Here is a 26,386-nt window from a genome sequence, read left to right on the forward strand (position 1 = left end):
TTGTGGTTACAACACACTGTGGTTATAACATCTCTCATCCACACAGGTAAAATGTATCTATTAAGATCTGACAACTGCTTTTAATGGTATTATGGATGTATATTATATATCCAAAGGAGATTTACAGTTCAGCAACCAATGAGTCTTTGAACGTACCACTTTGCACACGGACTACTGTGCTCCACTGCCACAGTCTGGTCATTTTTGCTGCACAGCAAGAAATCACCTGCCACTAGCTTAACAAATCACAGAATCTGCACTGTATTTTAAGTTTAGTTTACATTGTAGCCTGGCATCAAAGTAACTGAGCAGTCAAATCTACATTCAAGCAGAAATTATTTATTTCAAGCAGCACTGACAAAACAAACCTATCTGAAAAATAAAATAGGCACATGGTGTGTGCAGTCCGGTGCCGCAGACTGAATGGTACCCCCCTAAAAATCAGTCCGCCTTGCTTCAATGCACATGCATCATTTTGGGCCACAGCATCATGTCTGAGACGAAGTCACTTTACCCAAAGCGATTGACAAGGTAAAACCTCTTAAATCATTCTGAAGTCAGTTTAAAGCAGAAATGAGGCTGTTTTAAGCAGAAACTCTTCAAAATCACGTGACGCTTTGAAATGACCGACGTGCAGTGAGGGCATCAGCTACAAGTTTGTTTAGCCATGGTGCTCTCATCGCTTCCTCTAACTTTTATGATGAAATAATGCCGAATTTATGTGGAAATGATTGTTGTACAAAAGCTTCAAATATCTGTCGCTGAAATAGATGATGACTGGAGTGCAGTTTTAAGTAGAACTAGGTGTCATCTGTGAACCGTGGCTAATGATGCATGCGCAGTGAAGCAGGATGGACCGTTTGGTCTGCGACACCAGTAGCAGGATGCCACCACTACTATGTGCCTAGCCTAAGTGCTAACCTCTGTGATGTTTTTGCCCAAGTGATAAGCATAACCGTGCACTTCAGGCTTGGAGTTGCTGTGTGTCCAACTGAGCTGTGCTAATCCCCCCCAATGTACAGGCACTGCACACTGCTGTGCATGATTGTTGCCTGTTCTGGTCAAAGGAAGTGCTCACTGTTCTTTACAGTCTGCAATATATATTAATTTAGCCTTTCGAAATCCACATTCAAAGCAGCAGTGATTTATTCAAAATGCCCCTAATGAGAAAGAACCAAAGCCATCTGTCAAGTTACAATAAAAGATGCATACCCCCCACCCCTCCCAGTCTGCACAGATTACATCCAGTTATTCACTTCTGTGGATCACAATTTATCCTGAAGTCAGGAATGTTTTTGAACATCCTCAAGACCTTACTGATTGGTTACGACGTTCTACAATGCTGCGATTACCACAGATTACGCATTTCCATGACCCAATTGAGTCTGTTTTTTTTTTTTTTTTTTTTTTTATCCAAAAAGTACACAATCGAGTTTCAAAAATTGGCAGTGGGAGACCAGTTTTACTGTAATAGTGTTAAATAACAGGGATTTATTCTTTATTGTGACGTTGTTCAGATACCTGACCTGCGTGTGTGCGTCTCATAATTGGCATTGGTAAGCTGGCCATGTTTGATTAAGGCTTTATGTTTTGACTAAAATTGGGGATTTTTTTAATGCCTTTCTCGTCTTACCTCAAATCAGGATGTGCATAGCATAGAGTGTATTTGTGCATACTAACGTCTTATTCATGACATGGAACCACATTTATTTATGTTGTGGTTTTTTGTTTATGAAACAAAACATTAAAATCTGTCTGGGGGAAAAAAAATCCTGTTTTGATAACCTCCTCTGTGTATGTACTTAACATAACATTATTTTGTGTTCATATGTAATAAAAATATGTACAAAAATGTAAATACACATTAGACCACCACTTGCTGCCAGATGTCTTCACTGTGGTTTTGTATTTGGGGCAAAATGAAAAATAAAATGTATTTTTATGTCTGTAGGGATGCATGCTATCATGGTGCTATTTATATCAAGTAATGACAAAGCTGATCAATTATAAGTTTTGATCGCTTCAACCCAATTGGTTACAGAGATAGGGACAGTGTGGGTTTTTTTTTTTTTTGGACTATAGTTTTGACAGTTTTGACCAATCTGCTCCTAAAGTAGTACCTCCAGGAGACACTTACCTGAGGAATGTTCCTACCAAGCAGGTGTTGTCATCAACCTCTGCTCTTCTCCAGCTAGACAAATGTATCAGATCTCTAACATCAATATCACATGCCGATGTTTAAGCAAAATTTAAATATTAGCTGGTTGCCTTCAAAACCCCTTCATACATCTGATGCCTTCTTTTGTGCAGAGAAAAATACTGAGAAGAGCCTTTCCAGTCACTTTACAAACTTGAACACATCTATTTGACTGAAACATGTACTTCTGGTAGGGCTCCAAAATGTACATGATTTTAAGTTTCTGCTGTACTATAAATAAAATAATTGTGGGTCCTCAGACGCTTCTGTTTCTCATCAAACAACACATTACTGTTTGCAGAGTTATGGTATTAACATTTATTATGAAGTAGTTGAGAGTTGCATGAATGATTTTTTTTTTTTTTATATATTATGGGTGATGGTCGTGCTGATGTTTATGTGGAGAAAATGTGTGGGCTGATGTGATTTGAGGCTCCTGGATTTCACCCCAGACGAGCCCATGCAATAATTCGCTTCTGACCATCTCATCAAAAAAATTGTAAAATTTACTTAATTACATTTGCGTGTTCTCAGACCTTCTTCAATCTGTATGTAGGGGAAAAAACTGGGGGGCACAGGAATCAGTAGCTATATCTGCAAAACTACATATATATTTGCAGGCAGTTATGCCACTTTTATGCAGAACGACATCCCCTTATAAATAGTGTTTTGTTTTGGATAATTAAGGCAAGTGAAGTTTTTTTTCCAAAGTAAATTTTGTGGATGTCAGTGTCTTTGTATTTATTTCTCACAACAGCAGAAAGGTAGCCCAAAAAAGTATTTAGACTACCCTGTCCAACTCATGGGGCATGTGTTATGTCTTCTCCAGACTATCAGCTATTTGATAACAGGACTTGTGTGTCACATGCACCCGGGGCACAGTGAAATCAGTCTAGAAAGTGATTTACTAAGCCCCAGTGTCAAGTGGATGGCAATATTACTTATTGAAGCTCATACATTTATTTTTCCATGAAATATTTCTATGATTTGTTTATAAACAACGTTTTGACGTTTGAAACAGAAAATTATGACATTTATATCAGTAGTTAGTTATATCAATACATAGGACAGCTGGTTTTGCTGATTATAGTTTGTATATGCATCAGCTATATTTAATAATTTTGAAGAAATCCTTTATAATCGTGTTTTTTTCATTATATTCGAGTTGATTCACTGTGCCCCGGACACTCATTCACTGTGCACCGTGAATTAGTGTCCGGGGCACAGTGAATCAAAAATTTCAAATTAATTTAAACACCTGTAAATTACACGTGGGGAGACATAAATAACACAGCCTTATAAATGGTAAATGGACTGCATTTATATAGCGCTTTTCCATCTGCACCAGACGCTCAAAGTGCTTTACAATTATGCCTCACATTCACCCCGATGTCAGGGTGCTCACTACACACTGGGAGCAATAGGGGATTTAAAGGACCTTGCCCAAGGCCCTTAGTGATTTTCCAGTAAGGCGGGGATTGAACTGAGGTCTCAAGCTCAACACCTTAACCACTAGACCATCACCTCCCCCTTATAAACAATAACTTGCTGTATTAAATCCACAACAGAATTACCTAAACCTATGCATAATGTGTTTATGCTGCCACAAAACATTTCTGATCCACTGTGCCCCGGCTTCCCCTACCTCTCACTCCAGCATATATTTATTCTTAAAGTTAAAAAAAAAGGATCTTGGACAGCTGTTGGCCCAGTTTTAAATCTAGCTGCAGTCCTAAAAATCGAAAACCCAAAAGACTGATCTGTTAACTTCCTCTCCTGTAATTAACAAGCCCAGATGTGCACACTTGTTTTTAAACTGCTACATCTCTGGGTTACTGTTGGTCCGCAGACCACGTGTTGGGAACCAAAGCACCGCCTGAAAGTCATTTCCTGATGGCTGACGCCAGGCTGCGTGGTCACACGCAGCGTTGAGGCCGAACAAAGTTTATTTTATTTTTTAAAGATAACTCTTAAGTGGTTCTCCTGTGTTGGTAATTATGGAATTACTGGTTCGATATCTAAATAAGAGAGACTCAGTCAGGTGAGTTTATTACTTGTTTTTAAGAATAGGATTCGGCCAAAGGTCTTTGAAAAATGATTCTTAAAAGTGTTTATTTTGAAATAGCTGCCAAGCCTCGTCTTTTAAACGAGTCATTTCTTAGTAAAATGTCCTAGTCGTTATTGTAATATTAAAAATGTGTTAACTTTCCTGAGTTTGTGAGTTAATGTTGAAAGTGTACTGAGCTAATAAATAACCAGACAGCACACAGACAATGAATATACACAGCACATAGTTCATTCTGTGAAATAGGACTAAAATAAAAAGACGTGGAAAAAATGCACAAGTAAATTTTCATTAACTGTTTATCACTGTTTTACTTCTGCTTTTTTCCCCCCTTCTTCCTCCTGTTGGTGTCATGATAACATGATGGGGGGGAAAAAAAACTTCTTAAAAATGTATTTATTTATTGTAAATCATCCTTAAAAGCAGTTTGCAATGAAGATTGGGAGCATCGACAAAAAAATAGAAAACGGCTCGTGTTCGTGTCTGTCACTTTAAATGGAAAGGAGCTGCTGCTTATCCTCACAAACAGAAAAGGAAGGACTGCTTAGAGAATGTGACATCTTTAAATAATTCGACCACAAAAGGACAATTTTTTTTTTTTTGTCCATGACATCTTTTTTTTTTTAAACCATAAACTTCCAGAGCAGACATTAGAACTAACTCAGTTTGGTAATAATAAGGCTTAGAGAAGTACAAGTCTTCTGTGGGAATTACTAGAGATACCGATAACCCTGCAATCAAATTGTTTTTCTTCATTTTGGTTATAAGAATAACCCCGTCTGTCTGTCCATGAGACCGTATGAACTCAATGAAATGTCATGCAAAGGTAGAACTCTATGGGGAAGTTCTACCATTCATATACTATGGTAGCAAAGCGTCTGAAGATGTGCATAAAAGAAAATAATTCTGGTCTAACATCTTAAAGAGGGAAATGTTTGGAATTTGGTGTGTGTGCACCTGATCCCATCAGATCTCAGAAGACATACAAAACTTGTGCCAGATCCCAGTGCAGATATGTACTGGATGCACTGTAGTGCCCTTGAACAACTGAAAGACAAATGGCATTGCATTTGTCATTTGATAACGTGCAGAGATCAGTTTAGTTCAGGTATTTCATCACAAAAAAATTTCTCCCGCTGTTACGGGATACATAAACACTGGGTGTTTCAGAGTGGAGGGTATAATTTTGTGAACTTGCTTACAGATCTAAGAGATGTGATTACTGAACATTGTTACATCGCATGACAACTTATTTCTCATAAGAGGTATTAAAGGTGACACTAATCATGTTTATTATTAGTGTTTGGCACAGTGCATGTGCAAACCAAGAGAATTTTCACTGTTTGGGTTAGTTTATGGCCCCATCTGGTTACCGCTAGGCCTAAGTCGCTGGCACTTGTGTCTTCGGGGACTGGAGGAGATCCCCTTGTTGCGTGATTTGGTGATATGTTCATCTCATAAAGATATATACACAAAAGCTTTCCTATATGTAACTCTGTGGTTCATCTAATGTAAGTGATTACGTCGCGATCTCTGGATACAGTCGCTAATACTGTATGTGGTCAACTGAAGCCAAGGGCAAACATCTTACCACTTCCTTCACTGGGGGATGTTGGTGGATGCACTGTGTGCGCCAAAATGATGTGCACATAGAAAAAAAATGTCTAGTGCTTAACTGTCTTCTTCAATAAATATGACATTTATAAACATTATAGAGTAGGCTACACATGTAGTTTGTATTTCTTCATTCACAAACTTTTTAAAACAAAGTTGTACAATAAATAAAACACAAATAGATGACGTTAAAAACAGCACCAGGCTTTTACCCAGTATACAGTTGTGTAATTATAACCGTACATTCTTGAGCAAATTTGCCTCTATTATCTCTCATTGCACTCATTTCTGTAATTTGTTGTGCAAGTCTGAATACCTCTTCATCAAAATTATGCTGCCAAAAGGCACAAACCATATTTGATATTTGTACTAAATATATCGTGTTGTCGCCAATTACGGAATGGGAGCCTAAAAGGCCCATATTGATAATTATACTTGCAACATTGTTATCACTATTACGCGTCTTATCAATTAATTTTACGAGTATACAACACTGTAGAATAAAGCTCAGTACTCAAACAATTTGTAAAATATGTCAAAAATATTACAATGTGTGGTATATGGCACATGCCAGACTTTACGTATAGCCTTTCTCCAAGTACAATAAACGGTTTCAATTTCATTTGAGTACAAAGGAGGAATTGGAAGAATAAAATGAAGTACAATACTTGTGAAACAACTCATTTCTGATGAGTTAGCATTTTTAAAAGCCACAAAAAAACATATTACACTGACTATTGAAATCTGCCATACATTTGTCACATGCAGTGTTTCCAGTGGTATCTCCTACCAAGGACCTGAGAGGCTCATCCTCAGTAGGTCTTGAAAATTAGTTCATAAACATAATTAAAAATTACCCCAAGTAGCTAAAGTCACCAGCAAGTAAAAGTGTACTTAGTCACTCTGGACATCCTGTATGGAGCACTTTACCTCATGAAATACCATCTGCAACTGCTGTTTCCAGCTTTAAGTGTTAAAATCAGAACCTTTACATTTTATGAAGTATATGAGGTGTGTGTGTGTGTGTGTGTGTGTGTGTGTGTGTGTGTGGTGTGTGTGTGTGTGTGTGTGGTGTGTGTGTGTGTGTGTGTGTGTGTGTGTATATATATATATACACACACACACACACGTCTTGAAATGAAAATCCGCCGAGTGCACTGCACACGTCCCACACAAAGGCTGCTTACCAGAAAATGATGCAATCGACAGGCGTGAAAAAGTTCACACATGCACACGAAGGTTCAAGGTTGGCTTATGCAAGCACACGTGATTCAAATCCATCAGGTTTTTGCAAGAAAATAAAAAGGTCCGATACTTTTCTAACAGACCGTGTGTGTGTGTGTGTGTATATATATATATATCTGCAGTGCACCCACCACACCACGGTAGTTGCATAGGTAGTTGTCTGGATGGCAACTACCTATGCAGATAACATGTTCATCCCCACCTGTTCAATGTAGCCATCTGTCAGCTGCAGCTAGGTGAAACATGCCCCCCCCCAATTGGCCTTCTGCATCCACTGGGATCCTCAACAGTGATGCAGTCATGTGTTGGATTATGCCTGGATAAGCATGACAAAAGATCATAGCTGACATTCTGTCACAATGCAAGCGATGCGCCTTACCCAAGTCTCTGAAAACTGCAGTTTTTGTCTGTTGCATCACCAGTCATAACAGATCAAACCTAGGCTTGAGTCACCTATGTGCCTTCTGACAAATTGTAGCAGAAATTTCACACCTTGTTTTATTCTTTTATTATAGCTCAATCTTGACTCAGGAGATTGTCAAAGAAGAGAGTCTCAGAGATGACCTGAGATACTACTTCATGAGTCCCTGTGAGAAGTACAGAACCCGCCACCAGATGCCCTGGAAACTGGGAGTGCAAATTCTGAAAATTGTCATGATCACAACACAAGTATGTCCAGTGGCTTTAATGCATCTTAATAAATAATCAGGGAATAACCCTGTTGTGTCTGATGATTTGCAGACGTTTACACTGGTTATACGGTCGCAAATAAGAGTTTCTGACACGCTTAACCAATCAGACTTGTGGAAAAAATGTAGTTGGATTAGAATTACAATTAATATGCCTCCAACATGCAATGATTGTCCATTTACTATTTGCCCCTCAGAAGGGAAAGTGCTATAATCCCTGCACAGAGAACCTGATTTGGATATTTAAGCACATGACTGAATTTGTGTTGGTACAATGATATCACTTATGAGGGGCAATTGAGACGTTTTGAGCCTGACCCAGAAAAAGTAGGGTATTGGTCTTCATCTTTTGTATTCTGAGAAACCAACATTTCTTGAGAATGTGTGAAGATTTGACTCACTGGGTGCAATTGTTGAGAAGTGTTGGTTTCTCAAAATCAAAAGATGAAGAACCATGGGCTACTTTTTCTGGGTCAGGCTCAAAACATCTTAATCGCCTGCGTAAATGAACTCCATTTGTAGATCTGAACCTTGCTGTCCTTATTCATGCATTCTTATAGCACCAGTGATCATGTAGAATTTCCTTCTTGATTCCTCTGCAGCTCATTCTGTTCGGCCTCAACAACCAACTGGTAGTGTCGTATAAGGAGGAGAACACCATGGCCTTCAAGAATCTTTTCCTTAAGGGCTACAGCGGGGTAGATGAGGATGACTACAGCATGTCTGTCTACACCCAACAAGGTGTACACAACAGTCTGTTTTATGTCCTGGATCAGGTAATACCTCAACACTTGTTGCACTTGTTGTAATGACAATATCTATCTCTCTTGATTATTTATTTTTTTTTTTTAAATGTATGTATGTTCAGTAAGTCTATAATCTACAACACCTGGCAAAAATTATGAAATCGCCGGCCTCGGAGGATGTTCATTCAGTTGTTTAATTTTATAGAAAAAAAGCAGATCACAGACATGACACAAAACTAAAGTCATTTCAAATGGCAACTTTCTGGCTTTAAGAAACACTATAAGAAATCAGGAAAAAAAATTGTGGCAGTCAGTAACGGTTACTTTTTTAGACCAAGCAGAGGGGAAAAAAATATGGAATCACTCAATTGAGGAAAAAATTATGGATCATGAAAAACAAAGAACTCTTCAACACATCACTAGTACTTTGTTGCACCACCTCTGGCTTTATAACAGCTTGCAGTCTCTGAGGCATGGACTTAATGAGTGACAAACAGTACTCTTCATCAATCTGGCTCCAACTTTCTCTGATTGCTGTTGCCAGATCAGCTTTGCAGGTTGGAGCCTTGTCATGGACCATTTTCTTCAACTTCCACCAAAGATTTTCAATTGGATTAAGATCCGGACTATTTGCAGGCCATGACATTGACCCTATGTGTCTTTTTGCAAGGAATGTTTTCACAGTTTTTGCTCTATGGCAAGATGCATTATCATCTTGAAAATGATTTCATCATCCCCAAACATCCTTTCAATTGATGGGATAAGAAAAGTGTCCAAAATATCAACGTAAACTTGTGCATTTATTGATGATGTAATGACAGCCATCTCCCCAGTGCCTTTACCTGACATGCAGCCCCATATCATCAATGACTGTGGAAATTTACATGTTCTCTTCAGGCAGTCATCTTTATAAATCTCATTGGAACGGCACCATCAAAAGTTCCAGCATCATCACCTTGCCCAATGCAGATTCGAGATTCATCACTGAATATGATTTTCATCCAGTCATCCACAGTCCACGATTGCTTTTCCTTAGCCCATTGTAACCTTGTTTTTTTTCTGTTTTAAATGTTAATGATGGCTTTCGTTTAGCTTTTCTGTATGTAAATCCCATTTCCTTTAGGCGGTTTCTTACAGTTCGGTCACAGACATTGACTCCAGTTTCCTCCCATTCATTCCTCATTTGTTTTGTTGTGCATTTTCGATTTTTGAGACATATTGCTTTAAGTTTTCTGTCTTGACGCTTTGTCTTCCTTGGTCTACCAGTATGTTTGCGTTTAACAACCTTCCCATGTTGGTTGTATTTGTCCCAGAGTTTAGACACAGCTGACTGTGAACAACCAACATCTTTTGCAACATTGCATGATGATTTACCCTCTTTTAAGAGTTTGATCATCCTCTCCTTTGTTTCAATTGACATCTCTCGTGATGGAGCCATGATTCATGTCAGTCCACTTGGTGCAACAGCTCTCCAAGGTGTGATCACTCCTTTTTAGATGCAGACTAACGAGCAGATCTGATTTGATGCAGGTGTTAGTTTTGGGGATGAAAATTTACAGGGTGATTCCATAATTTATTCCTCAGAATTGAGTGAGTCCATATTTTTTTCCCTCTGCTTGGTCTAAAAAAGTAACCGTTACTGACTGCCACAATTTTTTTTTCTTGATTTCTTATAGTGTTTCTTAAAGCCAGAAAGTTGCCATTTGAAATGACTTTAGTTTTGTGTCATGTCTGTGATCTGCTTTTTTTCTACAAAATTAAACAACTGAATGAACATCCTCCGAGGCCGGTGATTCCATAATTATTGCCAGGGGTTGTACACTGTGATTTATTCTACTAGGCTACAACTAACAATTATTTTCATTGTCAAAAATAAACTGTCAATTATTTTTTGATTGACTGCCTTCACCAAGGGCATTTGTTTCTGTTGCTCCAGCTGCAACAATTAATCGATTATTTCGTTAATCTACAATTATTTTGATAATCGGTTAATTATTTAGTCTTTTTTGTAATGTAATCTAATTAGCAAAGCTAACTTTTTTGTTAGCGGATTAGCTTTTCGTCTAACTTCAAAAACCATCAGCAGACCAGTTAGCTTCTGCTAAACTTAGTTCCGCTAACCTTTTATTCCGCTAATATTTTTTGCTGGCATAGTTGGTAAAGCCGAACGGTCAAAACGTTTGTAAATCCTAAAATCTTACGTTAGTTCTTGTCTGTTACGAGCTTTGCAGCAGTCAGGCAGCTGTGAGGAACTGAGCTCAACCCTACCCCAGCAGAAGGGGCCTGGCTGCCAGGCTGCTACAAAAAAGGCATTTACATTTGACATACAGTGCCCAAGATGTGTGGCAGAAGACATCAAAAGCAAAGCAATTTTCTGGTTTGATTTATAAACCAAAGTAATTCTGGACAGTTTATCGACATTAATGTCAACTCTATCATTTTTACAAAGTGAAAATATCACACACATCTTTTAGATGTAAAGTAGTAATGTGCTAATTCTGAACGTTTGAGCATTAACACACACGGATGCCAAAAGGCATTATGGGAAAATGAGCCTCTCTCATCACTGGTTGGTTTTGTTTATTTTATGTTTGTTTATTTTATGTTTATTTTATGTTTTTTTTTTTTCATTTATTAAAAAAGGTATTTGCAAAACTGAAAATTCTGTTTAAGTGTGATTCAGTGCCACGAATAGCGACCATGTGATAGTTGGTCGCTAGTCACACTCCCATCAACTAGATGGCAGTGTTCTATGTATTTTGACCCACCATGGATATTACTGAGCCCACCCCTGGATATTACCAAAAGACATGCGGGATTTCCATGAACATGTGTGGGTAGTTGGAGCTTATGTCACAGAAGAGATTGTGAAATGCAGCTCTGAGTATTTTCATTAACACCTTTAATAACATACAGTGGGGCAAAAAAGTATTTAGTCAGCCCCTGATTGTGCAAGTTCTCCTACTTAGAAAGATGAGAGAGGTCAGTAACTTTCAACATAGGTACACTTCAACTGTGAGAGACAAAATGAGAAAAAAAATCCAGGAAATCATATTGTAGAATTTTTAAAGAATTTATATGTAAATTGTGGTGGAAAATAAGTATTTGGTCAATAAAAAAGTTCAACTCAATACTTTGTAACATAACGACAGAGGTCAAACATTTCCTGTAAGTCTTCACCAGGTTTGCACACACTGTAGCTGGTATTTTGGCCTGTTCCTCCTTGCAGATCTCCTCTAGAGCAGTGATGTTTTGGGGCTGTCACTGGGGAACATGGATTTTCAACTCCCTCAACAAATTTTCTATGGGGTTGTGGTCTAGAGACTGGCTAGGCCACTCCAAGACCTTGAAATGCTTTTTACAGAGCCACTCCTTCGCTGCCCGAGCAGTGTGTTTGGGATCATTGTCATGCTGGAAGATCCAGCTACGTTGCATCTTCAGTGCTCTCACTGATGGAAGGAGGTTTTATCTTAAAATCTCACAATACATGGCCCGTTCATTCTTCCCTTAAAACAGATCAGTCGTCCTGTCCCCTTTGCAAAAAAACATCCCCAAAGCATGATGTTTCCACCCCCATTCTTCACAGTAGGTATGGTGTTCTTGGAATTCAACTCAGCATTCTTCTTCCTCCAAACATGACAAGTTGAGTTTTTACCAAAAAGTTCTATTTTGGTTTCATCTGACCACATGATATTCTCCCAGTCCGCTTCTGGATCATCCATATGCTCTCTGGCAAACTTCAGACGGGCCTGGACATGTACTGGCTTAAGCAGGGGACATGCCTGGCACTGCAGGATTTGAGTCCCTCTCTGCATAGTGAGTAGCCTTTGTTACTTTGGTCCCAGCTCTCTGTAGGTCATTCATCAGGTCCCACCGTGTAGTTCTGGGATTTTTGCTCACCGTTCTCATGATCATTTTGACCCCACGGGATGACATCTTGCGTGGAGCCCCAGATCGAGGGAGATTATCAATGGTCTTGTATGTCTTCCATTTTCTTACAATTTCTCCCACAGTTGATTTATTCACACCAACCGGCTTGCCGATTGTAGATTCACTCTTCCCAGCCTGGTGCAGGTGTACAATGTTCTTCCTGGTGTCCTTCGACAGCTCTTTGGTCTTGGCCATGGTTTAGTTTGGAGTCTGACTGTTTGAGGCTGTGGACAGGTGTCTTTTATAGTTCCAACAGATGCCATTAATACAGGTAACAGGTGGAGGACAGAAGAGCGTCTTAAAGAAGAAGTTACAGGTCTGTGAGAGCCAGAAATCTTGCTTGTTTGTGGGTGACCAAATATTTATTTTCCACCATAATTTACAAATAAATTCTTTAAAAATCCTACAATGTGATTTCCTGGATTTTTTTTTTTTTCTCATTTTGTCTCTCATAGTTGAAGTGTACCTATGATGAAAATTACAGTCGTCTCTCATCTTTCTAAGTGTGAGAACTTGCACAATCAGGAACTGACTAAATACTTTTTTTGCCCCACTGTATTCCATTGATTTCCATGTTATTTGTACTCTACCTAAACAGTGACACCACACGCTCTTCATCTCAGTTCACTACAGATAAATACGTATGTGCATGAGTGCTCTTCTGCTTTTAATCTTTTTGAATCAACTGACTGGTTTATTGTTTTTGTTGTATTTTATTGAACCTTCCCTCAAAGGTACAGTAGGAGTTTTTATTTTTAAGTGGCACTTTGGACCTCTGTGTTATTACGTTACAGTACAGCCAGCTGGGCCGGCTCTCGGTGGGTCCGATCAGCTATGCTAAAGGTGAAGATGGGAAGTTTCTGCCCCTTGTCATCTGTAAGACGTACTATAAAAGAGGCACTGTGGAGCCTTCAGATGAGTTCTACGATATTGATGCACAGCTGGAAAAAGGTCAGAGGAGGAGGACAATGATAATTACATTTGGCAATTTTTATTAAAAGAATTATTGGGCACGAAGATGTGTAGATCTCCTTTTTATTTTTGTCTTTTTTTTTTTTTTTTTTGCCCTTTTCATCTATCTTCTTAGTTTGTATGTCACATGATCCAAAAACTGCAAACCTGTGGAGAACCCAGAATTCATCATTTTTTGATCTGGACTTTTACAGGTACACACTGTCACCAGTATGACTGGCATATTTACTTTTTTTTGTTTTCTTAACATCCACTAAAAAACTGTGTACTCTTTAGGCTTGTTTACATCAAGCTGACCTCACAACTGAAAGGAATCACCTGCAGACAGTGCGTACTCGAGAGCTGCCTGATTGCTACACTTTCTATATCACGGTATGAACCAACAATTTACCACTGAACTTTCTATGAATGAGGTGAAATAGGCCAGTCAAGTGCAAACCAGGTGAGCACTTAGAGCCAACCTGGAAAATTTGAACAGACTTGAGACTGTTAAAACTTTTAGAACGCAGCAGAATATTGTCAGGCATTAGGCAGGTAAACTCTGTTTTGTGCTTGTTGGAAAAGTTCTTGTGCTTTATTATTTTTCATTATTATAATTTTTTCTTTTAATTGTCATGTATGCTAAATATATACTCAACAAAAATATAAACGCAACACTTTTGGTTTTGCTCCCATTTTGTATGAGATGACTCAAAGATCTAACCTTTTTCCACATACACAATATGACCATTTCCGTCAATATTGTCACAAAACCAGTCTAAATCTGTGATAGTGAGCACTTCTCCTTTGCTGAGATAATCCATCCCACCTCACAGTGTGCCATACCAAGATGCTGATTAGACACCATGATTAGTGCACAGGTGTGCCTTAGACTGTCCACAATAAAAGGCCACTCTGAAAGGTGAAGTTTTGTTTTATTGGGGGGGGATACCAGTCAGTATCTGGTGTGACCACCATTTGCCTCATGCAGTGCAACACATCTCCTTCACATCATCCGTGAAGAGAACACCTCTCCAACGTGCCAAACGCCAGCGAATGTGAGCATTTGCCCACTCAAGTCGGTTACGATGACAAACTGGAGTCAGGTCGAGACCCCGATGAGGACGACGAGCATGCAGATGAGCTTCCCTGAGATGGTTTCTGACAGTTTGTGCAGAAATTCTTTGGTTATGCAAACCGATTGTTTCAGCAGCTGTCCGAGTGGCTGGTCTCAGACGATCTTGGAGGTGAACATGCTGGATGTGGAGGTCCTGGGCTGGTGTGGTTACACTTGGTCTGCGGTTGTGAGGCTGGTTGGATGTACTGCCAAATTCTCTGAAACGACTTTGGAGACGGCTTATGGTAGAGACATGAACATTCAATACACGAGCAAGAGCTCTGGTTGACATTCCTGCTGTCAGCATGCCAACTGCACGCTCCCTCAAATCTTGCGACATCTGTGGCATTGTGCTGTGTGATAAAACTGCACCTTTCAGAGTGGCCTTTTATTGTGGGCAGTCTAAGGCACACCTGTGCACTAATCATGGTGTCTAATCAGCATCTTGGTATGGCACACCTGTGAGGTGGGATGGATTATCTCAGCAAAGGAGAAGTGCTCACTATCACAGATTTAGACTGGTTTGTGAACAATATTTGAGAGAAATGGTGATATTGTGTATGTGGAAAAAGATTTAGATCTTTGAGTTCATCTCATACAAAATGGGAGCAAAACCAAAAGTGTTGCATTTATATTTTTGTTGAGTGTATATTGTGCTAACTTTACACTGAAGTGTGACCACTTAATGCTGAGGGTTTTTCATGTGAAAAGACAAAAGACAGATCTCAGGGAATAAGAGAAGAGAAGGCCACTCTCCCCCATTCAAGGAAAAATATGTTTGTCGTGGCCAACCTTGGGGTAGATAAGTCTGGTGACAGTATTGGAGACGTGGGGAGGGTTATGACTGAGAGATTGTTGCTAGGAACCCCCCATGTGATCCAGGCTGGATCACTGAACTCTACAGTCAGCTGGATATATTCTGAGGTTTCGTTAATGTGCTTCAGCGATGGCACTCCCACAGTAATAAAGACATCAAATTGAAGCGAGACATCTCTTCCTCTTCCGCCACAAGTCAATGTGGTTGTTATTAATATTTTTATGGCAGCACTGTAATATATATTATAGATTTAGATGCTCTTTGCTTATGCATCATTACATAACACTGTTTTTTTTCTCGCTGTTTCTAGATTACGTATGACAACCAGTGTCACAGTGGAATGGTGAAAATATTCATGGATATTGATGCTCAAAGCAGTGCATGTCAGGACTGGAAAATTTCAGGGACGGGTAAGGATTACTCATGTATTTTAATGGAGAGATGTGAAAATAAAGCATGAAGTATGTGTATTTCTGCTGTGGCTCTTAAGGGCCACAACACCTCTGAATTAAAACACCAGCAAAAGCAGAAAATGCAAATGCAAAAATATCTGCATCAATTCAGCAGCAGCTAGTTGCATAAAATGCAAAGACAGACTACAAATATAACTTGTAGCCTGTGTTGGGTGTCATGCTTTACAAAACTCACATTACATTTGTGTGTAAGGCAGTAATGTAACGTTACTGTTTTTAAATTCAGTAATCACAAAGACCGTGTGTGCACTCACTCGGCTGGCTAGCCAGTAACTTTGTTTTCACTCATAGTGATGGCACAGCTGTGTTGTACATTCAGGTGGAATATTCAAGGGTCGGTGCATGCTTTCGCATAATAAAAGTCAAACTTGTGGATTAAAAGAGCTTTGTTCATTCCCATGTTGTCCTTCTGAACCCCGAAGTCAGACGCTTGTTAATTACTTTTTTAAGTACCTTGCTTTTATGACTGCTAGAAATAGCCATGGATGCATGTACTAAGTAGCGAGATTATGTACTAAGACGCTCCGTCGACTTTAACGGTCACAGATCTCTTAAATATTATAGAACTGCAAAAATGGAGATACAGACGCAAAGAGAGAGACTTCCTTAACAGTAGGAATTTTACATGTGTGCAGTGCACATGGATTTAAAGTTTGACAATAGTGTGTTTCTGAGTAATGCAAAATTAATGCCATCTACTTTATAATAGCCAAGTGGCCGCTGCGTGCGTGTGTATGGCTTTGATCATGGCAAAACTGGGGAGAGCTGACATTTGCTGTTTGGTATCCTTAAGTATTTTGGGTCAAGAATGAATGTTGCAAAAACGGAAAGTTGATGGGACTAATATTTTTGGAGAAATTAGTCAACAGTGACCAATGGATGTTGTGCTGCAATGCACCATGGAAGTTTGGGGTTTTAATTGTTGTTGTTGTGGTTCATGTTAGTTTAACAATGTTGTTAGTGTTATTGATTTATTGTGTTTTTGTAGTTCAGTTGGTTTAGTTCAGTGTCATGCTGCTGTTACCATGAGTGGGAAGTGTAGTGCGTTTGATGTCTTCCGCCACCGTCTCAGTTTGTGAGTGTGTAAAAATAAAAGCATCTGCTTGGAGAAGAAAGCAGAAAAGACAAAAAACTCTGGCTCGGTTTTCGTTCTTCTGCGCAGGTTACCGCTATATAATAAAAGTGAAGTGGCGTCTGTGTACATGTATGTGTGCATGTGTGGGTATTCCTTTGATCACAGACAAACTGGGGAGAGCTGACATTTGCTGTTTGGTATGCTTATTTATTTTGGGTCAAGGATGAACGATGCCAAAATGGAACAATGATAAGACTAATATTTAAGGAGAAACTACAGATATTAGCTAACAACAATGGACGTTGATAATTACATTCTGGACTCACATGCCATTCCAGTAGGGGGTGGTAAATCTTCTATATATTTAAAGTGAAATGACATCTGTGTACGTGTATGCATGCGTCATAATGTTATTTTATTAGTCGTCCCAACCATAAGTTATTTATTTCTCTCTATATGGATATATAGTTTTGTAGCCATCTCTCTCTATCTATCTATCTATCTCTATATATACAACCCCTGGCAAAAATTATGGAATCACCGGCCTCGGAGGATGTTCATTCAGTTGTTTAATTTTGTTTCAATATCTTTTGCACCATCTCTGGCTTTTATAACAGCTTGCAGTCTCTGAAGCATGGACTTAATGAGTGACAAACAGTACTCTTCATCAATCTGGCTCCAACTTTCTCTGATTGCTGTTGCCAGATCAGCTTTGCAGGTTGGAGCCTTGTCATGGACCATTTTCTTCAACTTCCACCAAAGATTTTCAATTGGATTAAGATCCGGACTATTTGCAGGCCATGACATTGACCCTATGTGTCTTTTTGCAAGGAATGTTTCACAGTTTTTGCTCTATGGCAAGATGCATTATCATCTTGAAAAATGATTTCATCATCCCCAAACATCCTTTTCAATTGATGGGATAAGAAAAGTGTCCAAAATATCAACTTAAACTTGTGCATTTATTGATGATGTAATGACAGCCATCTCCCGAGTGCCTTTACCTGACATGCAGCCCCATGTCATCAATGACTGTGGAAGTTTACATGTTCTCTTCAGTCAGTCATCTTTATAAATCTCATTGGAACGGCACAAAACAAAAGTTCCAGCATCATCACCTTGCCCAATGCAGATTCGAGATTCATCACTGAATATGACTTTCATCCAGTCATCCACAGTCCACGATTGCTTTTCCTTAGCCCATTGTAACCTTGTTTTTTTTCTGTTTAGGTGTTAATGATGGCTTTCGTTTAGCTTTTCTATATGTAAATCCCATTTCCTTTAGGCGGTTTCTTACAGTTCGGTCACAGACGTTGACTCCAGTTTCCTCCCATTCATTCCTCATTTGTTTTGTTGTGCATTTTCGATTTTTGAGACATATTGCTTTACGTTTTCTGTCTTGATGCTTTGATGTTTTCCTTGGTCTACCAGTATGTTTGCCTTTAACAACCTTCCCATGTTGTTTGTATTTGGTCCAGAGTTTAGACACAGCTGACTGTGAACAACCAATATCTTTTGCAACATTGCGTGATGATTTACCCTCTTTTAAGAGTTTGATAATCCTCTCCTTTGTTTCAATTGACATCTCTCGTGTTGGAGACATGATTCATGTCAGTCCACTTGGTGCAACAGCTCTCCAAGGTGTGATCACTCCTTTTTAGATGCAAACTAACGAGCAGATCTGATTTGATGCAGGTGTTAGTTTTGGGGATGGAAATTTACAGGGTGATTCCATAATTTATTCCTCAGAATTGAGTGATTCCATATTTTTTTCTCTCTGCTTGGTCTAAAAAAGTAACCGTTACTGACTGCCACAATTATTTTTCCTGATTTCTTATAGTGTTTCTTAAAGCCAGAAAGTTGCCATTTGAAATGACTTTAGTTTTGTGAAATTAAACAACTGAATGAACATCCTCCGAGATATATATATAAAAACACGCGTATGTATATTGGTTGAATTAATTGCTGAATCTCTGGCATTGCAAATTCCTGGAGGGTCTGCTCTTTGTACAACCCCAAATCCAATGAAGTTGGGATGTTGTGTAAAATGTAAATAAAAACAGAATACAATGATCTGCAAATCCTCTTCAATCTATATTCAGTTGAATACACCACAAAGACAAGATATTTAATGTTCACACTGATAAATTTTATTGTTTTTGTGCAAATATTTGCTCATTTTGAAATGGATGCCTACAACATGTTTCAAAAAAGCTGGGACACTGGTATGTTTACCACTGTGTTACATCACCTTTCCTTCTAACAACACTCAGTAAGCATTTGGGAACTGAGGACACCAATTGTTGAAGCTTTGTAGTTAGAATTCTTTCCCATTCTTGTTTGATGTACGACTTCAGTTGTTCAACAGTCCGGGGTCTCTGTTGTATTTTGCGCTTCATAATGGCCACACATTTTCAATGGGCGACAGGTCTGGACTGCAGGCAGGCCAGTCTAGTACCTGCACTCCTTTACTACGAAGCTACGCTGTTGTAACACGTGTAGAATGTGGCTTGGCATTGTTTTGCTGAAATAAGCAGGGACGTCCCTGAAAAAGACGTTGCTTAGATGGCAGCATGTGTTGCTCCAAAACCCTGATGTACCTTTCAGCATTGATGGTGCCATCACAGATGTGTAAGTTGCCCATGCCATGGGCACTAACACACCCCCATACCATCACAGATGCTGGCTTTTGAACTTTGTGCTGGTAACAATCTGGATGGTGTTTTTCCTCTTTTGTCCGAAGGACACGATATCCATGATTTTCAAAAACAATTTTAAAATGTGGACTCATCAGACCACAGCACACCTTTCCACTTTGTGTCTGTCCATTTCAAATGAGCTCGGGCCCAGAGAAGGAGGCGGTGTTTCTGGATGTTGTTGATGTATGGCTTTCGCTTTGCATGGTAGAGTTTTAACTTGTAGATGTAGCGATGAACTGTGTTAACTGACAATGGTTTTCTGAAGTGTTCCTGAGCCCACATGGTAAGATCCTTTACACAATGATGTCAGTTTATAATGCAGTGCCGCCTGAGGGATCGAAGGTCACGGGCATTCAGTGTTGGTTTTCAGCTTTGCCACTTATGTGTAGAACATTCTCCAGATTCTCTGATTCTTCTAATTTTATTATGGACTGTAGATGATGGAACTCCTAAATTCCTTGCAATTGAATGTTGAGAAACATTGTTTTTAAACTGTTGCACTATTTTTGTTTTTAAACTGTTGCACTATTTTTTTCATGCAGTGAAAGTGGTGATCCTTGCTTGTGCATGGCTGAGCCTTTTGGGGATGCTCCTTTTATACCCAATCATGATGCTCACCTGTTTCCAATTAACCTGTTCACCCGTGGAATGTTCCAAACAGGTGTTCGTTGAGCATTCATCAACTTTCCTAGTCTTTTGTTGCCACTGGCCCAGCTTTTTTGAAACTTTTTGCAGGCATCCATTTCAAAATTAGTAAATATTTGCACAAAAACAATAAAGTTTATCAGTTTGAACATTAAATATCTTGTCTTTGTGGTGTATTTAATTGAATATAGGTTGAAGAGGATTTGCAAATCATTGTGTTCTGTTTTTATTTACATTTCACACAACGTCCCAACTTCATTGGGGTTGTATATGTTGTGTGAATTTGCAGCAGAAACATTATTATGTTACATGTGCTGTAGGTTGTGCTTGTATTCTGTTTGCAGCAATGAAGTTGGGCAGAGGTTTTGCTTGTGTTTGTCTGCAGCCTGGAGCAGACAATTTTTCATATATAGTTACGATTTGGTTTTTTTTTTTTGTTTTTTTTTACTGAATATTCATATTCTGATAGGCAAGAAGTGATTAAATTTTCCATGTCAGTGTAATTTCTCCATCTTTCACATTGAACAAATTTTCAAAAAGTCATAACTTTGTGGGAAAAAAAAATCAAATTTCTTTCATATTTGAGAATGTTATGTAGGATGGTATCCTTTATCACCTGACAGTTTGATCTAGATCTGATTAATTTAAATTTGACATTGAAACCCCATTTAACATATTTTACATTACATCTTTATCAAACATGCCCCAATCACTCTCACATCATTATCGCCTGACAAAGTTTGATCTTGATGCTTTTGATCTATATTTTGTATTCTGTCTTAGCTTATGAAAACTCACTTCTAACAGGACTTTGACGAAAGTTTTTTCCAAGGTAAAAATTTGTGGAATTGGAAACTCGTGTTGGCGGAGGTTTGCGCTCTGAGCCCAGCGTTCTAGTTTTTCTTTTTTGGATAAATTGTGCTTGTCAAGAGAAATTTCTGTAATCTGTATGGCAAAAACCTTCCACGTCTTAGAACTCAAGAACTGTTGTGGCCCCCGTCGGCCACCACGTGTTTCATTTGAAAAAAGAAATGAATCAACATGCATATCCAGAGCTGTAGACGGGGAGGAGCTCTGTGACCTGGTTACTGCTGACTGTTAGTGAGGCGTTTTCTTACGAAACTGTCCTTATCAGTAGTGAGAGAGAGCCAGTTGTAAGAGATAAAGTCTCACACAAGCTTTCTCTCTGTTTCAGCCCAGAAGAACACACACTATTTTCTGGTGTTTGATGGCTTTGTCATTCTGATTTGTCTCACCTCGGCGGTGCTGTGCACCCGCTCCATCATACTGGCTGTCAAGCTGTTGCAGGTTGGGAGTTCAGTTCTTCCCCTTTATGGCAGACACACAAACACTATACATTTAGAGCTGTGTTTCTCATGCGTGATCAGTTTTCTGGTGTTAGAAACTGACCTTGGGGTGGTGTCATTTCAGAGATTTTCCAAATTCTTTCATGAGAACTACAACCGAAAAGTGTGCGACGTCGACCAGAGGGAGTTTCTAAATGGCTGGTATGTGCTGATCATAATCAGCGACCTCTTGGCCGTTGTGGGTTCAATACTGAAGATGGAAATACAAGCCAAGGTAAAGGCCTTCATTCACTTGAATTCAGTCCTGTATATACACATATATCTGCCATAATTACTACAGTTGGGCGCTCGTTACGTGATCCTGCAATACAACTGTGCATTTCACCTGGATTGTACAGAAATGTCAGTCCCATAAACCTGTTCCAGCATGTTCAAAACCTGTGCAATGTGACCGGTGCTGTTTCCTGTGTTGCACCATAAAGTGCATTGTGTAATGTTACATAGGTGTTATTACAAGCAGAGAGATGTACAGAAGGATGTACATATGTATGGTGCATCCAAAAAGTATTCACAGCACTTCACTTTTTCCACATTTTATGTTCCAGCCTTATTCTAAAATGGAGCAAATTCATTTTCCCCCCTCACAATTCTACTCGCAACACCCTGAAATGACACGAAAAGTTTTTGTTTTTTTTTGCTAATTCACTAATAAAACAAAATGCAGGGTTCTTGTTTATTTATTTATTAATAATTCAGCAAAAAATTTCAATTAAAAAACAAACAAACCTGGTGATTAATTCATGCTCATGACATAAATACTAATTTTGTTAGTGCATGCAACCATTGGAAAAAACAAAGTGCTGTGTATGTGCATGTATGTTTCTGTCTGCACAAACAGTCTGTTCTGTTCCCAGTAAATGAATCTGTTTATTATCCACATAAATGGCCAATAATAACTTCTCTCACACAGCAAGTTATCCGAGTTCTCAGTTCTGCGTGTGCACCTGGCAATTTGGCACAGAGCTTATGTGCGTGCGAACTAATTAAACATGGGAAATGATTCCTTGAGCACACAACAGTATTCATGAGCGATGAATGAAATGAGGCTTAGTTATATATTTATTTGTCTCACAATGGAGCGCTGCATTGGCCACTGATGCGACGACCTGTCCACCTGCTTGAGGCAATGTGTCCACTGTGTTCTGTGTTTCTTCATAATACGCTTCTGTGTAACGCTAAGATGGTACTGCGTTACTTTCACAGGGTACTATCACATCATGGGTTTTACTTTGTCCACAACTCCCACTGTTCCTGGAATTCTTCAGACAATAAGGAGAACCATGTGGACAGCTGAACATCACCGTAAAGCAAGACTTGATTAGATGTTGAGGTTAAAGATCCTGGTGTATTTTTAGCTTCATGTTGACTTTCAAGAACATACTGATGGAGATTATCATAATTAAAGTGAGAACAGCTGTGAAATGAAACTGGTGCTTAAGTGTCTTGTGGACTTTGGAGTGTGACATCAGCCTGCGTATTTTACTGTCACATGCATTTCCTTAAAGATTGACAGAGATGGAAATGATGGCTGTATTAAAGGCTGAAAAGTTGCTCCAGGGCTGCACCCTGTTCTCTTAACAAGGAGTACCTATTATCCAAATGGGAGCTTCAATTCACAGTTGTCATGTGATGTTTGTGCGCAAATGTTTACTGCTGCAGCTGCTCTGTATTTGCTTTGTCCATGTCTCATACAGCAGCTGGGAAAGGGTATTCCGAATGTTTCAAGGTGGAAAACAAGTTGGAGGAAGTCATTCAGCAGGACAAGTCTGTGTTTAGAGTATATGACAATTAATGTTTCAAGTCATTTATGGTCCAACTCATTGATAACTCCTCTTGTTTTTGCTTGAATTTTACTCCTATGTATGCATCAAATACACATTATATGCAGTGGCTTGCAAAGGTTTTCCTCACTCTTCTCCTTCTTGCACAGTCACTCAGTTTTTGAGAACTGTCTACTCCACACACATTTAACACAGAGTACAATACTGTTTGTATCTCTTCATAACTGATGTAAATAAAGTTCAAGACATATTCAGTGACTTGGAAATGTTCATGTTTCCATCTCCTGACTTGTCTGAAGAAAACTGGCAATTAAATTGATTATTTATAGTTATTATACCAAAGGGGCTGATGACTTATGCAACCCATCATCTTGGCTTTTATATTTGTAATTAATTTATATCACGTTGGAGAGATTTACTTTCAGTTTGAGTCTAAGGAAGATGATTTTAGAAGTTTTGATATTGAGAAGCCTGATTTAGTTTTTGTATTTGAAATGCCATAAACACATTAAAATGCTTGAGATACCAAGGGGCCCAATACTTTGCAAGCCTGTGTGTGTGTGTGTGTGTACAGTTGTATGCAAACGTTTGGGCACCCCTCATAATTTTCATGATTTTCCTTTATAAATTATTGGTTATCTGTATCAGAAATTTCAGTTAAATATATCATGTAGCAGATGAACACACTGGTATTTGAGAAGTGAAATGCAGTTCTAGTATTTACAGAAAGTGTACAGTAATTATTTAAACAAAATTGGGCAGGTGCATAAATTTGGGAACCCTTGTCATTTTATTGATTTGAATACATTTAGCACTAATTATTGGAACACAAAATTTGTTTGGTAAGCTCATTGACCCTTGGCCTCCTTACACAGGTGAATCCAATCATGAGATGTTTCCCCTCTTTGCATATCTTCTAATGAGTTGCAACACAGGAGTATCTAAACACCTCTCAAATGACCTGAAAACAAAGATTGTTCAACTTCATGGTTTAGGGGAAGGCTCCAAAAAGCTATCTCAGAGATTTCAGCTGTCAGTTTCCACTATGAGGAACATAGTGAGGAAATGGAAAGACCACAGGCACAGTACTTAGTTAAGGCCTGAAGTGGCAGGCCAAGAAAAGCTGAAGCAAAGGATGATGAGAACAGTCATAGTCAACCCGCAGACCTGCTCCAAAGACCTTACAACATGATCTTGCTGTGGATGGTGTCTCTGTGCATCGTTCAACTATACGCACACTTTGCACAAAGAGATGCTGTAATGCAGAGGAAACCTTTTCTGCGTACACACCACAGTCGCTTGAGGCATGCTAAAGCACATTTGGACAAGTCAACTTCATTTGGAATAAGGTGCTGTGGACTGATGAAACTAAATTGAGTATTTGTACATAACAAGGGGCAGTATGCTGAAAAAAGAACATAGCATTCCAAGAAAAACGCTTGCTCTCTACAGTAAAATTGGAGGTTGTTCCATCATGCTGTGTGGCCAGTGCAGGTACTGGGAATCTTGTTAAAGTTGAGGGTCACATGGATTCCAGTCAATATCAGCAGATTTTTGAGAAACAATGTTCATGAATCGGTAACAAAGTTGAAGTTGCGCCGGGGCTGGATCTTTCAACAAGACAATGACCCTAAACACTGCTCAAAATCTACTAAGGCATTCATGCAGAGGAACAAGTACAATGTTCTGGAATGGCCATCTCAGTCCCCAGACCTGAATATTATTGAAAATCTGTGGTGTGATATATATATATTTTTTTAAGCGGGCTGTCCATGCTCGGAGACCAACAAACCTGAGATGTTTTGTAAAGAATGGTCCAAAATACCTTCAGCCAGAATCTAGACCTCACTGGAAGCTATAGGAAGCATTTCAAGGCTGTTATTTCTGCAAAAGGAGGATCTACTAAATATTGATTTCCCCCCCCTGTTGGGGTGCCCAAATTCATGCACCTGCCTAATTTTGTTTAAATAATTATTGTACATGTTTTCTGTAAATCCTATAATACTTCATTTCATTTGTCAAATATCACTGTTTGTCTGCTGTATGATGGATTTAACTTAAATTGCTGATCCAAACAACCAATAATTTAGAAAGGAAAATAATGGAAAATCAGGGGTGCCCACAACTTTTTGCATACAACTGTGTGTGGAATATTAAAAAAAACCCTCAATCTACTTTTCAGAATGTTTTCGTCAGTGCCCTGATAAACGTAAATGTAAAAGGTTATGTCTAAAATAGTTTTTTTTTTAACTGTAGAAATAGAACCACGGTTAATGTATTTGGCAAAAGTAATCTTTGCATACAGTGGCACAACGTGCCAAGTATTTGCTTATCTTATGTCCAAACCCTCCAGATTACACACAAGACCAACCAGCAAATCCCCCTTTCTGAGCCAGCGTTTGTGGTTCCTTTCTCCTCTCTAGAGTTTAACCAATTATGATGTGTGCAGTATATTCCTGGGAACGTCTACATTAATGGTGTGGGTCGGCGTGATCCGATACTTGGGTTATTTCCCAGAAATACAATGTAAGTATGAGCATTTTTTCTGACATTTTGTGTTTTTGCTGCTTCAGCTGCATTTTTGAAATGTGCTGTAGAATAAATAAAACTGAAACACTTGTATGTGGTAAGTGACATTGACATTGTGAACATACAGTAAATACTTGATACTGTAGGTAGTGTGCCTTAATTGAGAGAGTGGCGACATGACGAGTTAAAAAAAAAAATCAGGCACATGACTCGTGGTGCCATCTTGGGTTCCAAAATAACATTCGCTGTTAATCTATCTGCATGTAAATCCAGCTATGTTATTCATTTATTTGCTGAAAATGCCAGGTTGTTGTGTATTTGGAGGCACACACAGACACAGCAATGGCTTCAAGATGTACAGATTTCCTTCAGATTCCGAACAGAAGAAAAATTTGGTAAAATAAGTCAGCCATGTGGAATGGAAGCAGACATCAGTGTCAAAGCTT

At 38.9% G+C, this 26,386-nt stretch overlaps 1 protein-coding gene and 1 long non-coding RNA gene across 2 annotated transcripts in view; one reads left to right on the plus strand and one right to left on the minus strand.

The window, feature by feature from the left end:
* LOC117518696 overlaps positions 1-26,386 on the minus strand; it is a 28,129-nt gene that overhangs the window by 243 nt on the left and 1,500 nt on the right. The window contains exon 2 of the long non-coding RNA XR_004563042.1: positions 19,171-19,178. This is a non-coding gene — a long non-coding RNA (uncharacterized LOC117518696). The remainder of the gene's footprint in view (positions 1-19,170; positions 19,179-26,386) is intronic.
* mcoln2 (mucolipin 2) overlaps positions 4,100-26,386 on the plus strand; it is a 59,510-nt gene continuing 37,223 nt past the window's right edge. Inside the window, 12 exon segments of the mRNA XM_034179919.1 lie at positions 4,100-4,238; positions 7,637-7,790; positions 8,413-8,586; positions 13,281-13,437; positions 13,574-13,652; positions 13,735-13,772; positions 13,775-13,830; positions 15,682-15,781; positions 21,459-21,571; positions 21,695-21,844; positions 25,835-25,924; positions 25,926-25,937. Coding sequence (XP_034035810.1) covers positions 4,195-4,238; positions 7,637-7,790; positions 8,413-8,586; positions 13,281-13,437; positions 13,574-13,652; positions 13,735-13,772; positions 13,775-13,830; positions 15,682-15,781; positions 21,459-21,571; positions 21,695-21,844; positions 25,835-25,924; positions 25,926-25,937 — 1,167 coding nt within the window. The 5' untranslated portion in view covers positions 4,100-4,194.

The sequence above is a fragment of the Thalassophryne amazonica genome, chromosome 10, assembly GCF_902500255.1.
Source record: "Thalassophryne amazonica chromosome 10, fThaAma1.1, whole genome shotgun sequence".
Classification (NCBI taxonomy): Eukaryota; Metazoa; Chordata; class Actinopteri; order Batrachoidiformes; family Batrachoididae; genus Thalassophryne; species Thalassophryne amazonica.